The sequence below is a fragment of the Fusarium subglutinans genome (assembly GCF_013396075.1).
Source record: "Fusarium subglutinans strain NRRL 66333 chromosome Unknown NRRL66333_c0000112, whole genome shotgun sequence".
In the NCBI taxonomy this organism is placed as follows: Eukaryota; Fungi; Ascomycota; class Sordariomycetes; order Hypocreales; family Nectriaceae; genus Fusarium; species Fusarium subglutinans.
Genome location: NW_023502175.1, coordinates 1 through 16,593, shown reverse-complemented (window position 1 = coordinate 16,593; position 16,593 = coordinate 1). Strand labels below are relative to the sequence as shown.

The window sequence follows — 16,593 nt, the reverse complement described above, 5'->3', positions numbered from 1 at the left end:
GATGGGGCTGTGATACCGTGTTTATGAGGCTTAGGGTAGGTGGACTGGACAACTAGATATGAGACATCGGCTGCGCACGACGGGCGAGGTCACGGTGACGACCTTGTTTATGAACGATGTATTACTAGCTGCGTATGATCGGGTACGGTTCGCCATAGCGTATTTCAGCGAGAGCTATAGTTCAAAGAGCGAGCTTGTGTAGACCTTAAAACGGGGTCTCAAAATAAACTCAGCAAAAGGTATCCTAAAATCATCCTAAACTTATGCTTAGTTACCTGAGTCTTATCGTTAGCTGATATTTCTCTCCCAGGAACGAGTGAATCGGATCGTAAAGTTGTGGTATTAAAAATCTATTGTATATGCGCGGATGGAAGCTCACTATTGGTGGTATTTACCGTCATAGGGCCTTGCCTTTAACCCTGGGATCTCTCCTCCGTTCCCAGATCTGGAGATAGGCCTCACCAAGATATAATAGCTCGCTCTGTACTTTATCAACATATAAATCTTGACAGACCACCCATTCACCCGTTGCCTTATTCTTCAGCTGAACCTTCCATGTCTTACGTTCCTCGCCGCTGTCAACAACGTCCTCTCGTACTCGAACAGCTTCGTGAATGACATTGGCTACCAGATCATACCAGATGGGCTCACCTGGGGGCCACTCCTTGGGGTTTGGCTCAACGTATGGTGACATATCGAGATTACGGGCGTCAAAAGTGACGATTGTTGGGTTGCGCTCAGAAACAAACTTGTTCTGGGAGAAGCGCTTGACGTGAAAGGCAAGAAAGGGGGGGAGAGGGTGCATGAGTCGATAACGCTTGCGTTGAGTGTGGTGTTCTTGAGCCCTCTGACCGTCATATTTCGTGAGAATGGTTGTCAGGGGAACTTGAGGGATGATGTTCTTTTCGAGTTCGTCCTGAAAGAGTGGCGCTGACGGGAGGTCCAGCGTCAGAAGGAGGAAGCGCACAATGTCCACTTTGACATCCGCATCTTCGAAGCGCAGTCGATCAGTAGCGTCGGCACGAGCTGTGATGGCCTGGGACTCAACCTTCATCTTGCCCTGAAACGTACGCTGGATCATGGAACTGCCAGGCTTTGTCTTGCTGCCGCCGAGCCCAAGGTGGAGGTTGTTCAAGAACCAGGATAGAAAATCGACAGGATCCGACTGAGTTGTGAGGGTAAAGCGCTTGTTTGAGCGCAGTGATATCTCCTGGAGAAGCTCATGAGGAGAGACGTGAGCCTTGAACGCCCTCGGATTCCAGATCTTGCGGACTAGAATGCTGCATCGCTTCACAAGCTCCGTCTTGTTCGAAAAGTCCTCGAGAAGTAGGTAGTTGCGCAATGGCGTGACATGCGCAAGAGCTTGTACTATGACGTTGAGGTAGTCATTCTCCTTGATGTTGTTCATTCCCACAAATCCAGGGATGTACACTTTTCTATCAAGGGTGTAGCTGGTACGTGGTGTGCGGTCCATCTCGATAACTTCCTTCTTACTATATCGCGGATCCGACACGTACTTAATGTCGTCGAGCGCGCGGCTCTTGACCTCGTACCCTTCAGGAAGGACATAGACACGCTGCGTTTCTAGATTTATATAGACGTGGTGATCCTCGTCAAGCGAGTGGAAGTAAGCATGAGATTTCGGACCACGACCTTGAAAATACTTTCCGCAGACAAGGCACGCGTAAACGTTTATGTTCGAAAGGGAAACGGAGCACAACTTCTCGAAGTCGAAGTCGAGCACGTTGCGATCGATAGTGTCGAGGTAAAGGTCATGGTATCCGTCAGTAGGCGCTGATTGTCTTATGGGTGCTGCGGCAGTGGGGTCTTGGTCATCCTCTCCGTTTGCATCGTCTTCTTGCGCCTTTCCACTGATATTAGACTCGTCGATGATTTCGTTCAAGGTACCGTTCGGTTCAGGTGAATCAATGTCGTCCAATCGAGATCTCTTGGAAGCTGGCGAGGCTACACCAACAAGATCGTCGAGGGCCTCGGAGGCCTGGCGCTTTGCCATTATTTATCTCAGACGTTCTAATGGATGTAGCTCGCTTCTATGTGGGTTTACAATATAATGATTATTCGCGACCTTGGCCGTGGTCGCGTTCGCGTGATCGCAATTGAGACTTGATGCCAGGGAAGAAAGATTCAAGATTCAAGTAGGGTGATTGTGGTTATTGGGTGGAGCCTTGGAGCTCATGTTCAGACCCACTCCGGCAGTGGAGGCCATCTGAATATCCCTGTCAAAACAGATCCATTGACATTTATCTAAGGTACCTAGGTACTTAGGTAAGGAAGGTAAAAGATAGTACGTCTTAGACCCATCATCGATCACAGCCAGAAGACAGGTGCAAGTAGAAAAACCACATTTTGTCTAAACCTTTGTACTCCGGAATAAGCCAGAATGACCGTACCTGATTACCTAGCCAAATGAACCAATATGAAGGAAAGAAAGCGGATGCTGGTTTTGATCTATCCTGCCATGACAACATCGTTACCCGCATCCTTGATTAGGCCATCCCCATCTTCGAGCAATGGCGCAAGGTCATCCATCTCCTGCAGGGTATATTCCACCAGATAACTCTCATCAACCAACTCCTCGGTACGCTTGTAGTGCCTCTCAGTGTAAGCACGAATGGCGTGCAACACGTCCTTCAGGCTCTTCTGTCCCCTAGCCCCTTTGACAGACAAATTCGAGAACTTGGAGGCAGGATAGCTGCGAATCAGAGTCCACAAGATTCTCTGTGCCACAGGAGCTGTGCGAGCGTTTGTATTCCAATCTCGGAGCCTCAGAAGCAGCATGAAGATCTGTTCATCGGATAGGCTACCCAGTACCTCGTCCACAGCACTTAAGCCACTCAAGCTGCCCTTATCAGGGTTGTTAGTTGTAATAACTGAAGTGAATAAGTTAAGAAGCCTTCCTGGGTGATTAAGTTGCAATGCAAGAACGATAGCCTCGCGGAATGAGCCAGCGTGTATGTGGTTCTCAAGCTCCTGTTCCTGCTCAATCAGTTTGAGAGCAGCCTGGGACGCGGCAGCTTGAGTCTCTGACGATGTGTCCTTCCAGAAAGTGACGGTTGAGTCACCGCTCCCGGACACAATAGTGTTATCCTCGGGGTGAACAGCCACAGCCCAAACACGATCCTCATGATTATCAAGTGTGCAGTCAGCTTCGCCTGAATTGACATCCCAGACCTTGACAAGGCCATCACCACCGGCGCTTGTGAACTGGACTCGCTTCCTGGACTGTTCTTGACTAGCGGGCATGTTCAACCAGGCAACTTTCAAGACACTGTTAGAATGGCCCTCGAAAGTCCTTACACAAGTATAGCTGGCAAGATTCCATAACTTGATGGTCTTGTCACCACTGCCAGTGAGAACAGCGCCCTTTCCAGTAACAGGTCCATCCTCGCCTTGAATCGCCGGCATATTGATAGGAGAGAATTGAACTGTCCAGACACCACGTCTGTGACCACGCAAGATGCCCTGAACTTCACCCTCCTCTACTGACCAAATTTTGACGGTTTTGTCTTGAGATGCGGAGGCGAAAAGTTGACCCGAGTGGTGAACATTAATGGCGTTGATGTCTTTTTCGTGAGCCTTGCGAGTGAAGATGGCCCGAGATCCACCCTTTTGACCCTTCTGCTGAGCGGTGCGGGGAATATCCCATTTCTTGACGGTCTGGTCTTGAGAACCTGTGATGAGGAATAAAGGAGGATGGTTAAGGGGGTCTGACCGAGCTGGCGAGGACTCTGGAGGTACTCCCTTGGGCAACGCAACAGCGCCCAATGATTCAGCATGACCGGAGAAAACCGCCCAGCAGATGTAGGAGTTGTTTGTTGGATCGATGCGCCAGAGACGAGCGGTGTTGTCTTTCGCTCCGGTAGCAATCCAGTGGCCTGACCAGTCGATATCCAGTGAGATGACAATTTCATCGTGGCCTTTCAGCAGAGCAACATCTTGACCAAAGTAAGGTTTTGAATTCGAATCCCAGTCGGCTTCCCCATTTTGAGCCTCAGTGACTGAGACAATCCGGATATCCTCCGAGTTTGTGGCCAAAGCAACCATCGAGCGGTCTGGAAGCAAGTATCCGAGATCGATTATGTCGTCGTGTGTGCCTGATATCCTTCGGAAGGGTTCCGGAGCTGGGAGGGGGGTGGTTTCTGTCTTTCGGGGAAGTCTATATAGTGCAAGAGTATGGTCAACCTGGACGAGAAGGATAAAAGGGAGACCAGGGCGATAAATGCCAGAGACAACGCCTTCCTCTTCACTTTTCGCAGATTGCTGGGGAGTGATTTCCTTGCCCATATCCGTATCCCAGATGCGAAGAGAACCATTGGCACCAGCGGAATAAGTCAAGCTTCCATTTTCGATAAAGCCAGCCGCTTCGACCAGTTCGAGGCAAGGAACAACTTTGCGAATCTTCCAGGATCTGGCGTCCCACCAGGTTATGGTCTTGTCTCTGCCTGCGGTAACAAGAGCGTTTTGTTCTGGGGAGTAGTCAAGACCTTGGATATCCGAGACGTGCGAGTCCAAATTGGCTACGCAACTACGCTTGTGCAGGTCCCATACACGGACCTTTCCATCTTGTTGGCCACATGACAGCCGGAAATTGACAGCGCTTGATTCCTCCTCTTCTTCATCGGGCTCTTCTTGGCGCTTGGTTTTCATTCCCTTCCCTGAATGACTGTCGATCGGCCGAGCGGCAGCTTCGAAGAACAAGAGCGCTGATACCAAAACAGAAGACCCACGGAAAGTGTGTGTAACAAAGCCACCAATGATATCCCAAACTTTGACAGCTCCATCGGTTCCTCCGGTGGCCAACAGGGTGCTGGTCCGATCAACTGCCAGGACGACGACTGGAGTAGTGTGCGCCTTCACTGTTCTTGTGAGTGTAGCGTCAATAGTTCCGTCTTCTTGCGACACTCTCAAGGTGTATATTCTCATAGACAAAGAGCGGGAGCAAATAATGAGGTGAGATCCAGAGGGCGTTACTATAATCAGTATTAGTTGCTTGCACGTTTGAGCGATCTTTGGAGACTAACAAGCAAATGTGGAAATGAGCTCTCCATCCTGGGAAAGTCAGTCACGGTCCAATGTGGTTTGCAAGTGGTCCTTACACCCTCAATTTGAGCCAAATGCTTCCCGTTTGTAGGATCTGTGAGAACTGCATCCTCACCGAGAACTGTGGCTAGAATACGTGCGCTATTGTCAATAGCTACTGAGCCCCCTGTGAATATTGGGCGTATGACGTGGTTTACGTCAAACGTGGTCTTCAACGGCTGCTTATTTGCCATTGTATTGTTGTAATTTTGAGTTAACAAATATTCGATGTAAAGAATATCATGGGTCGGCGCATGAGCCTTCCTAGTAATTTTTTTTAGGCGCCTTATCAGAGACATACATTTGATTGGCTATCGGGTGCATTAGCTCATCTACACCAGCCACAGGAAACGCCACATTCTTGTTGATCGGGTTAGCCGTCATGACTTCACTTGAACGACCGTTTCATTACAACCCAGGTGAATTCATTCAGCAGATCGTTGACACGCAGGGAGAGCTCACGCACAGAGCTTATAGGGCGAGGGCGACTTAAGCCATATCAGAAACTGCACATGAAGCGACACATGTCCGCCTTGTGTTGATGAGTGCTTACTTACCTTCATCATGGGAATGCAGGGCCCCTTAACTGCCCAAGCGCTTGTAAGGCATCCTTTAGCTCGAGCCGCCGATTGTTTCTCTCGAATCACTGACACTGTAAGGGCCGGTCTCCGTATGACGATGTTGTTGAATGGGATGATGATCATGACGAGCCACCGAATACCAACGACTCTGGCCAACAATATGACCATCGAGGCCGTCCCATCAACCCTGAAACGAAAAGATTTAATAGAGATATCATTCGTTCCCATAATGAAGTTATGCTAGTTATTGGGGTCGCTGAGCAAGAAAACCCAACTACTAATCCAGAGGCCGAGTCTGATAAACGTCATGCCATGTATGAGGATGACGTGGGCATAAACCTTGCCTTCTCCGCCCTTCGTTGCGTGGACGCTGCCGGGGCCTTTGGGCTAGATGGCTTCCGTCAGCGAGTCTTGGTATGTTGTTTGAAAACTCTTTCTGTTTTATATACTAACTAGGTGCCTTGCCATTCAGATTTACAAACGCTATTCTCACATCCCGTTTTGGGATTTGTATGCACAGTCCCGAAGTACCTTTTCTATCTCCCAAGATCTTCTGCCCGGTGCGTCTGTCAACCTTTTCAGTAATTACATCGATCGACAAATTGCTCTATTGTGGCGGAATAGGCCCGACAGGGTGATTGCTCGTCGACTGTAAGCCTTTCCCCCAAGCCAGTTATTAAACTTCACAGCTTACAAGCAATAGTGCCCATGAAGTCTGGTCATACATTCGGGTTCATCTAGAGCTATATATTGCTCTGCAACGGCTTGGCCTGGCTTCAAGCACTAACTGGCTCCCAAGCCTATCTTTCTTCGTCCCATTTACTCAAGATTCACCAATTCCGCCCCCCCCACCAGCGAAGGATCTTTCTTTCCAGTCTCTTCTACAATGGGTTGGAGGCCTGTGCATATGTTCGACGCCGTTCCTGGTCTGGGTAATGTCCCAGAGACTAATCCGTGACTGGAGACCCCGAATTTGGGCAAGAATATTTCGGTGGTTACCGAACACTGGGTCTCTCCCTGGCGTGAGTAACAGCTGGATGCAAGCCGACAGGCCTGGTGACAGATCAGAGCACCGGCGTGCTCGGAGCACAATCGATGATGTGTCGCCTATACGGCCGATCGATGGACAAATGCCCAACGACACAGGCCCAGTAGAAGCCGTTCGGCGGCCAAGTACTTTCTCAGCGCGTGGGGATGACTATGCAACTGACGAAGAAGATAATGAAGGCCTTAGTGCCACCTTGATCAGCTTTGATGTCGAAGCCACAGCTGAAACCAGCGAAGCACCTCCTGGGCTCTGGAGCGCTGAACTAAGACCAAGCGTTGAAGCAAGGGGAGCACTTATGCCTACTACCACCTACTGCGATACGATGCTGACGCAGCTGCCCCCGTTGATTGCCTCACATATCTTCACTGATGCCGTTTTGAGATTGGTGACTGCACCATGGGAAGCAACCGCTCTGCGGTTGATGGCCCACAGTCTCCGTCAACGGTTTAACCTCCCAACTCATGACGTTTGCGAAATCAATATTCTAAGTCATCTCGATTTGACATTCGCTATCAACTTTTTCTGTACTCAAGTGCTGCATTTAGCTTTATGCGGAGAGATTTGGGCAGCCTTCACGACAGTGGCCACAGTCTTACACACAACCTCTGACGAGTGGCGGGAGGCCGAAGCCGAGGAGCAGGAGAAAAGACAAGATTGGACAGATGAAAGTACTTAACCAAGGCCCGACGATTCCCATTTTGCATACCACACAGCATATGCCAGAATGCGCCTGTCCAATACGAACGACTTGACCATGAATTCTCCATGTTTATTCAACACTGTGTGGTTTCCATATCGACTTGCTTGCGTTCTTTGATGCTCTCAACCGGGGTCTTCCTGACCTATCTGAAGAACAGGCTGGGCATTGGACGGATTTCTTTGTCCCAATCGTTACCGTCAAGCCATGCAAAACGTGTGTCATAAAAAGAAAAGTTAAATGCTTGCATGAGACCTTGCGTTGCAGCCTCGGACTGGCTCAGAAACCTTAATGCATCACGGCTGTTTCAGAACAACTTCCATGCCTGACCGAAGGCCTAGGTGACTGTGGCTGAACAACCCGCCTTGTCGCGTTGCATAGTCGAGATGGGCGCAGAGGCTAAGACATCGGGAGAAGGGCGTGATACACGGATGCATTGTCAAAATAACATTGCGATCTGATGCGTTGCAAGAGGTCACATACTATCGTCCAATATGTATGTGTTGAACAGCTAGAAAATGCACAGCAATATTGTGTTAAATCCATCATACCTTTCTTGGATTAGTATCATGTCTGATTCCTTTAATCTGCTCATGTTAAGTAAAGAGTTGACGTTATAATTATCGATTGCAAAGTTATCAATATGAACCAATAAAATTGAAAATTCAAGACCAGCGCAACAAAAAACTTATGCCTAGATGGTTATTGTGAGCATTTACTTATCTGCGGATAGACTGGGAGGAATAAAGTGTAGATAAGTTCTAGAACAGGGCCAGTGAGTAATCTTAGAGGAGCTGGAAACATGACTAGAATATCAGATTATGATTCAAGGACAACTACCTAGAGATGCAATTTGTATCACTTACAAACTGGGTGCTTCTAACCGGCATAGCACTGAGCCTCAATCGTGCTCAATAGTAGAGAAGCACCAAAGCTAGCATTATAATTCATGTATATAGCCGTGTAGCTTCAGCGTCATTTCTTGCCCCTCATGGATATTAATAACCCCCACCTTGACTCTTTTTGATGATGACGTTTCAACTGCTACTTCAATATCCAAACCAGCTTCATTAGCAACCACCCGAACGTCATAACTGAAAATTCACTTCAAGAATATCAATTGTCCTGCAACTTATTGAGCAATGTCTGATCGCACTGTCCTTATCACCGGCGCTACCGGCCTCCTGGGTCGTGAGGTCGCTACAGCGTTCGGCCTCAAGAACTGGAATGTCAAAGGCACGGGCTATTCTCGCGCAGACGGAATCAATACTTTCAAGGTCAATTTAAGCAATGAGACGGAAGTGGGAGAGTTTCTGGATGAGACCAAGTATGCAGTCCCTTCCCTCTATGGATGCTGTGCCAGTAGACTGACTTTACTACCTACCTTCAGACCACAAGTTATTGTCCACTGTAAGCTGCCTGGTATGTTTCATCTGTACAGAGACTAACGAATTACACGCGAAAGGTGCTGCTCAACGGTTCCCAGACAAGGTCGATAAAGACCCGGAAGGTGCCCGTGAACTCAACGTCGCTGCGAGTAAGGCACTCGCTAAGCTGGCCGCGGATAGAGACATCTTTGTCATATATATATCAACTGACTACGTGTTCCCCGGCACGCCGGGGGATGCTCCATACGAAGCCGACTCCAAGCCTCGGCCTACCAATCTTTACGGCCAAACGAAGCTGGATGGTGAGCGGGCCGTCTTGGACACACTGAAGCAGGCTGGAAAGGAGGGCCTAGGTGTCGTTCTTCGAGTTCCTGTCCTCTATGGGAACGCTGAGACGCCAGCTGAGAGTGCGGTCAATGTTCTCATGGATGCACTATGGAAGGCACAGACACAGGGAGCTGAAATTAGCATGGACCACTGGGCAATTCGATATCCTACGAACACAGAAGACATCGGTAGGGTCTGCCACGGTATGTCTCACTCTACCTTTAGCCACCAGGTGTCAAAACAACGGTGTCATTTGAACAAGTCTTGCCCAGACTCTTTTAGGGCAAACAAGTGCGTGAGAATATACCGCTGACATTAAGCACAGATATTTCAATCAAGTATCTCGATACTCCAACTAAGGAGAGATCTTATCTTCCTCAAGTTCTCCAGTTTTCATCAGAGGATCGAATGACGAAGTATGAGATAGTGACACTATTTGGTGAGATAATGGGCCTGTCAACGGAAGGGATTAAGCCCAACACGGAAGGGAATGACCCAAATGCCAGTGTACAGCGACCTTACGACTGCCACTTGAGTACAAAGGCGCTGAAAGATCTGGGAATTGATGTTTCAACCTGCGACTTCAAAGGCTGGTGGAGACGTGAGGTTCGCGCATTTCGCAAGTAATAAGGAGCACTACCAGAAAGGATCGCTGCATTCCGGTGTGGGATATGTATTCTTAAGAGAAAAAGTTTCAGATGACACGAAGGCTTCCCTTGAGTCGTGCTTGGTGGAAAAAGGGAGGATGTCTTGGACGTAGCATAGGACTGAAGACACGACGTATGAAGAAACCGGACCCCGAAACTATCACTGCATTATTTCATTCGTTGAACTGAAGAATGGTAGAAAACGACTATAGAAAAGCCACGTCTTGGTCACGACTTTGTCAGATCATAGCAGCATCAACCCAGCACGTTTCTGTTCGCCGGGAACTCTTTCGTGGAACACCTAACATGTTTTATCCGCGGCAGAAGGTATTTTCGAATCCTGCTGGCAGCTGTAGCAGCTATAGTGCAAGGGGAGTTGTCTGTCTTGATAAATTACCTAGGTAGGTACCTACTAAATAGGCACCTGGTTAATGTGTCTTATAGAGAGCTGGCGTTCGCTCAGTCGCGTCCTTAAATACTGGAATGAATATCTAAAGGGAGCAAGTTGCACCTCGGCCCTTAAAAGCCTGGCCTCATACCAAACACTCACCTCTTGCACCTGGCCACATACCATTGCTGCAATTGAGCGGGCTTTTATTAAATTACCGAGAATTGAGCTTTGTCTAGGGATGAGTCTGGGAAAACCGGTCTGCACTTTCTCGTCCAGTCGTGTGGTGCTTGCTTCTAATATTATGGATGCTGATTCCCGCCCCCTTCGGCGCCCTCGACTTGGGTTTTCGTCGACTGCTTGTTCAAATCGCAAAAATTGTGGCCGTTGGTTGCTTTCCTTACAGCATCTCATTTGAAAAAACTTACACGATCAGCTTATTCCAAGCTCGTATTCCTATATCAGCAATCAGCATTGTTCACCCGGTGTGAACGTTTGTTGAGTTTCGGTCTCGTATTATCTGAATACGGAAGCAATCGTTTTCTGATCATCGAATTGAAGATTCATGTTCTCATGGATGCTACCAAAAGCCATCGGCTTTTCTTGTCGGTCGTTTCCTATCATTTATCAACTTCCGTGGAGTAGACGTACCTGATACGAAAACACCTAAGATCAACCCTGTCGGCGATCTTAAGCGACGACCTGCCCAATATTCTTGCAACTAACTCAGTACGGATCGATCCGAAAACCTTGTTGGACGCTTCAGGTCCTGAAAGGGTCCGATAGGGCTGCATCAGTGCTACTCAAGGGTCCATTGGCCACTGCAGGAACAAATTCGTTAGCGGCAGCACCATTAGTATGTCGTCGTCAGCGGCGGTCGCGGCTGCCTCATTGCAATTTCATGACTACTTGCAATTCCCAATCAATGATACAAAACCACCAATACCGGACTTCTCGAAATACAGAAATTTACGCGGGAAAAGTGTGTGTGCTGAACCTCGAAGAACCTTTGAGGTTTATGCCGACCCGCCATCAGAAGGAGCCCATCTTGCCGAGGGGGATTGTTACCCACGACTTGACTCACCAACATTAGTACCGCGAACTGTTCGACGCCGGTCCAGGAGTGTGACTTCGTTATTAACATTATCGCGCGAGCGAAAACTTATTGAGCCGGTGGTCCCAGCGCTGCCATCCCCCTCGGTCTCGGTTTCAGTTAGCCATCGTGGAGTCGAATTCTTGAAAGGTCTCGTGGAGAGCGTTACAGGGGTCATTGGTAGCCTCTCTCCACGAATTGCGGCCAGCGCTGATAATGACAATGGGCCCAATAGGCACCGTCAGGATTCGCTGTGTTCTGTGCCTTCGATCATTCGTTCCCCGGTTCCGTCAGTATTGGTGTCGCCGTGTGCACAAAACTTCGCTGGCGCATCAGGCAACTTAAACTTAGCCTCAGCAGAGTCTCAGACCGCGCCATCGCCCGCTGTCCCGCCCGGCCCCAGTAGCCCCCTGGCAAGTCCGTCATATGTTCTAACGCCTAAAACTACGAACATCCCACCATTCCTTTCAAACTTAGCTTCGAAACCTCTACCTCTACGATCACCAAATTTGAGTCAAGAGTTCTCCCGCAGCACTACGCATCTTACTGGCCGTGACCGCAGCCGTAGTCGAAGCCGCAGCCGCAGTCGTCCCCGGGGCCCTGACTTATTTAAACCCCTTCCACCGACTTATGCTTTTGATCTGCCAGCTCCAGAATCACCTATACTTCGTACCGTGCCGTCTGCGAGCGACATTGCCAGGTTTAAACGTCGCAATCTACACGCCTTGCGTATCAATACTGAAACTGCCGAACGCGCTGCAAAAATCGAACGAGAGGGCCTTGAGCGCGAGGAAGAACGCCTAGCCGACATAGTCGCCCGTCTTGAAGCTGAGACTGATCGTATCCTCGCCGAGCAGAAGAAACGCGACCTAGCCCGCCGCCGAGCGCAACTGCCGACTCCGTCCCCTAAATTTCCACGATTTCTTGTTCTTGACAAGTTTTCCTTTCTCTATCGTACTCGGCGATCGAATGCTTTGACAAGCCAAGCCGGCACGCCAAGCCCAGGGGCACCAACAGTCTTTTCTCTTGATCTCAGCCGGCCTACCAGTCCTGAGGAATCCTCATCACCAGGGAAAATGAGTTTCATAGAACAGGGTGGTAAAGGTATCGTGCAAGGCATTGACGCCCCAACTTCGGCGAGCAATGGAGGTGAGAGAGTAAGTTGTATTCCTAATCCTCAGGTGTGCTCATGCTAACGTGATTTTTCTCTGTAGCGTGTGTGCGTACGATGCCTGTCATCGGTCATCAATCTTCCTGTCAACACTGATACCTCTCCTGTTGATATCCTCTACTCGACCGCCAACCTGACCAGCCATGATATCGATCCCAAGACCAGCGTATTGATCGAATGCTACATTGAACTTGGTCTCGAACGGCGCCTTCGCCGTTATGAACGAATTCGTGACGTTATGAATTCTTGGGATCGTGACCAGCAGAACTCTCTTCTTGTTGTCACCAATGATATTTCACAAACCGATGACCCTGATCTCGATATGAAGTCTGTGCCACGAACCCCAACCCCTCCCCCAGGCTTCACAGTGCAAATGTACCACTCCTCCAGGCCAGGCAAATGGAACAAGCGGTGGATCACCTTGCTGGAATCCGGTCAGATGTTTGCTTCCAAGAAGCCTGATTCGAAGGCTTCGGACAAAGACAGTACTGTCCTGTGTCATTTATCAGATTTTGACATCTATACACCAAGAGAGAGTGAGGCCAGGCGTCATCTAAAGGCCCCCCGACGCTTTTGCTATGCTGTTAAGAGCCAACAGAAGACCTTCGTTTTCCCAAACGGCGAGAACTTTGTTCATTTTTTCTGCGCTGAAGACGGAAAACTTGCCAGGCGTTTTCTTGAACTTGTGCAACGTTGGCGAAGTTGGTACCTGGTCAATAAGCAGGTTGACTTCGAGAAAAAGGACAAGCCCCCGCAACTTGCCATGCACTTGGAAAACGACACAGTCCCTAAAGCCGTTTCTAGATCCAAGAGTTCTGCCGCATATAAAGGGCATAGTACGCAGGTTTCCGTGGACGAGACTCCATACACCATTGGCGCTTTCCAGCCACTTCTCGATATGGACCGCTTTGATAAACCCCTGGAGGAGTTTGGCAAAGATCTAGAACAGGACAAAACAAAACATGGTGATTCTGATACTGAGTTTAAAAGTGGACTCGTCCGGAAGGCGACCTGCAAACAGCCAAACGTATTAACAAAGTCCAAATCAATACATCAAAAGCATAGGTCACCGCCAACGGCTCGGGACGAGACGCAATTCTCTTCTACGGGGCTTTTGGGTCAAGTATACGAAGAGAAACGCAAAATAGCTGAACGGGCACCTGTCATCAGCCCCCCTCCCACAAACGCGGCTTTCACAAAAGGAGCCTCGCTCCTGGGTCAAGGGTATGAGCAAAAGCGCAAGATCTCTGAGCGAGCGCCAGTCAACAACAGTGTTCCTTCAGCGAATGCCGGTTTCACAGAGGGCCCTTCACTTCTCAACGGTGGTGTCGTCTCGCCAACGTCTCCTAATGAGAATATGGCAGATTCAAAATCATGGTTTCCTTTGGGAACAGATCAGTCTTCTCAGCCACGCTACCGTAGTCGATCTGTGCGAGATTCCAAGAGGCGTCCTACCACGTCTGAGAAGGTCCCGGATATGCCCCAGCCGCTAGTCAATCTTACCAACAGCTTCCCTGAGCCGCCTCGCTGGCGCGAGAATAAGGGCCATGGTGTAAAAGCTCCAGCCGGTGGTCCCTTGATCAGTCTCGCTACCGGGGGATCGACGAACAATTCATTCAACACTCGGAGTGCCTCTGGTCTTGTTGGGCAGTCTCGACCTCTGCCCTCTTCTTCGTCCATGACGGTTGGTAGCCGTCCTCGGAGCCGGTCCATCGCAGGAACTCAACAATCACCTAGCCATGCTCCTCCTGTTCCCCCTTTGCCAATCCGGTCGTTACGGCGAGAAAACACTGCGCCGCTCGAACAGTCTCGTGGCCGTGATCCTCGTCCGCGAGAGCCGTTGATTAATCGAGCCGGGACGATGGGCTTCTCGTCAAGGAATTAAAAAGGCCGGAGCCTTCCTTCCTTCCTTCCTTTCACAAACTATTGGTTATTGAAGATGATGTTAAAAGCTTATGCAGTTGTGTCTATCATGTCCAAAGAATAAGCGTTCTCAATCATGAGTTTGTGGCCTTTTTGACGAATCAGAATATTACCTGCGGTAGTGGTACATAGTACTGATTTGGGTGAACGGGAGTGGGAAAGTAGTGCTAGCTCGGGCAGGGACTTGCGAGTTATATTCTGGTTTTGCCGTTATGTGTTCCTTTTGGCGTTTTCCCGGAATTTTTGTTTTGCATGACTTTTTCTTGATCTTCTATATATCCTTGAGCAAGAGCAAAAGCTCGTATTGGTACAAGATGGCGGGTTCCATCTTTTCCTTGAAGAGTGGGTTCACCATACGTTTATGATATCAGCTATCTTCTCAATTTGATTACTTGGTTCATTGTGCGTGCCGCTGGCTATACGGACGTGACACATCTGCCACTTTCGCTTTGAAAGCAACCTCTGGAATTTGTTCATCTATCGTACCCTTTCTTTTGCACTTATGTATCGATATGATTCAATTCAGAGCTTTTAGTTTACTTGCTGCGCTTGTAGATCTTGGCAAGGAAGGCCTCGAAAACGGTTTTCTTGAGACCATCGTTCTCATCGATGTTAGCAATACGCTCACGAATCTGGCCCACAACTTTCTCCTCATAGTCGAGATAACGCTGCTCAAGATTAAGGTCATCGTAAAGCTTCTTGACAACCTTCTCCTTCTCATCGTCCTTGCGGCCATAGTTTTCCTCAAGAATCTTTCGCTGCTCGGGGGTTGCTACGGCCAGGGCCTGGTTGACCAGCCAAGAGCACTTGTTATCTTTGATGTCGGTGCCGATCTTGCCTATATGCTCAGGCTTGCCGAAGTTGTCGAGATAGTCATCTTGAATTTGAAAGTACTCCCCGAGAGGAATGAGGATATCCTCAGCTTGCTTGAGGTTGCTAGGAGTGGCGAGGTTGAGCTGGTGAAGGGCGAGGGCGACGGGGAGGTAGAATGAGTAATAGGCGGTCTTATAAATGACGATGAAACTATACTTCTCAAGAGAGAAGTTGTCGAGGTTGACATTGTCTTCAGGAGCGGTGAGTAGGTCACACAGCTGGCCGAGCTCGGTCTGAAAGGTTGTCTCGTGGAAAATTTCGATAAGATCGACGTACGCAGGGTGAGAGCGGAAGTACTTCTTGAGAAGTGTGTAAATGGCGGATTCAAGCATGAAAGCATCGTTGATAGCTATCATGCCAACACCTTCCTGGCGGTACCAGCAGGGCTGGCCACGGCGGGTAATGCTCGAATCCATGATGTCGTCAGAAACGAGAAAGAAAGCCTGGAGAAGCTCTGTCATCCAGCCAAGCGTAGCAGCTTGGAAGTACTGCTCTTCGGTAAGGGGCTTCTCGAGGAGGAGGGAGACCGAGTCGGGGACGGACATGCCGCGGTTGCATTTTCCACCGAGAGGGTTGACTTCGAGCGACTATAAAGCAGTGTGTCAGTTCAGATTGGAACTCGATCCATACTGATGAACGGCTTTCTTTTCATACTTACTCTTTTGTACCAGTCGAGCTGTTCTTGAGGGAGCTTGTAGGAGCGGGCATGGTCGAGAAGGGCCTCCTCAAGCTTGGGGTAAACGGAGTTGAACTCCTGGAGGGTGGTTTGTTGAGCCATCTTTGCTGAATTGAGGTACGTGTGCGCGCTGGAAAAGAAAGTTGGAGAGTCCGTCTTTGGAGAGAAGACGAAGAAGGAAAACGAAATTCAGAAGTGAGAATGACAGACTGATCTTCGGAACATGTACGATAATTACCGGACAATTATCTACTAATCTCAATAGACTGGGGGTCTTTTTTAAGAGGGGATTTGCTCAGTGCCCCTCTTCCCTTATTCGCGAATTGGAGCAGGAGGGTTGTGGACGCTTTGATTTGCTCGGTGAGACCAAACAAAGGAAGACCCCGGTTCAATGGACCAGTAAAGTGGAGGGGCACTAGATCAGTACATAGGTACCTATCTACTACTGTAAGTTCGTAGAGGTAAGGCAAGTGGGGGTGCTAGGCGGTGAGAGCAGCCTGATTAGGTAAGTACCTACCTTACCTAGGGGAACCCATACCTATACCGGACCCGGTATACCTATTAACACGTGACCTCTGTATCGGGTTCCTATTATAATACTAATAAGCCAGATTCTTATTAAATAATAACTAAATATAATAACCTTTTAATTAACTATTTTAATACCTTTTTAATTATAAT

The 16,593-nt window shown here is 49.0% G+C and overlaps 6 protein-coding genes across 6 annotated transcripts; 3 read left to right on the top strand and 3 right to left on the bottom strand.

The window, feature by feature from the left end:
• Positions 1 to 397: 397 nt before the first annotated feature.
• FSUBG_8254 (ubiquitin thiolesterase) lies at positions 398 to 2,014 on the bottom strand (the record flags this gene model as incomplete). The annotated part of the gene is made up of 1 exon (XM_036686643.1): positions 398 to 2,014. The coding sequence occupies one exon, from the start codon at positions 2,012 to 2,014 to the stop codon at positions 398 to 400; it is 1,617 nt and encodes a 538-aa protein (XP_036536209.1).
• A 455-nt stretch (positions 2,015 to 2,469) lies between these two features.
• On the bottom strand, positions 2,470 to 5,484 carry FSUBG_8253 (u3 small nucleolar RNA-associated 13; the record flags this gene model as incomplete). Its single annotated transcript, XM_036686642.1, has 4 exons — positions 2,470 to 4,991; positions 5,043 to 5,070; positions 5,118 to 5,364; positions 5,402 to 5,484. 4 exons carry the CDS (start codon positions 5,482 to 5,484, stop codon positions 2,470 to 2,472), a joined length of 2,880 nt encoding a protein of 959 aa, XP_036536208.1.
• A 180-nt stretch (positions 5,485 to 5,664) lies between these two features.
• FSUBG_8252 (uncharacterized protein) lies at positions 5,665 to 7,405 on the top strand (the record flags this gene model as incomplete). Its single annotated transcript, XM_036686641.1, has 4 exons — positions 5,665 to 5,700; positions 5,760 to 6,095; positions 6,154 to 6,332; positions 6,385 to 7,405. 4 exons carry the CDS (start codon positions 5,665 to 5,667, stop codon positions 7,403 to 7,405), a joined length of 1,572 nt encoding a protein of 523 aa, XP_036536207.1.
• Positions 7,406 to 8,568: 1,163 nt separating this feature from the next.
• FSUBG_8251 (dTDP-4-dehydrorhamnose reductase) lies at positions 8,569 to 9,768 on the top strand (the record flags this gene model as incomplete). Its single annotated transcript, XM_036686640.1, has 4 exons — positions 8,569 to 8,753; positions 8,817 to 8,836; positions 8,892 to 9,344; positions 9,467 to 9,768. The coding sequence occupies 4 exons, from the start codon at positions 8,569 to 8,571 to the stop codon at positions 9,766 to 9,768; spliced, it is 960 nt and encodes a 319-aa protein (XP_036536206.1).
• A 1,723-nt stretch (positions 9,769 to 11,491) lies between these two features.
• On the top strand, positions 11,492 to 14,325 carry FSUBG_8250 (uncharacterized protein; the record flags this gene model as incomplete). Its single annotated transcript, XM_036686639.1, has 3 exons — positions 11,492 to 11,558; positions 11,621 to 12,426; positions 12,484 to 14,325. 3 exons carry the CDS (start codon positions 11,492 to 11,494, stop codon positions 14,323 to 14,325), a joined length of 2,715 nt encoding a protein of 904 aa, XP_036536205.1.
• A 574-nt stretch (positions 14,326 to 14,899) lies between these two features.
• On the bottom strand, positions 14,900 to 16,014 carry FSUBG_8249 (farnesyl pyrophosphate synthase; the record flags this gene model as incomplete). Its single annotated transcript, XM_036686637.1, has 2 exons — positions 14,900 to 15,823; positions 15,895 to 16,014. 2 exons carry the CDS (start codon positions 16,012 to 16,014, stop codon positions 14,900 to 14,902), a joined length of 1,044 nt encoding a protein of 347 aa, XP_036536204.1.
• Positions 16,015 to 16,593: the final 579 nt, after the last annotated feature.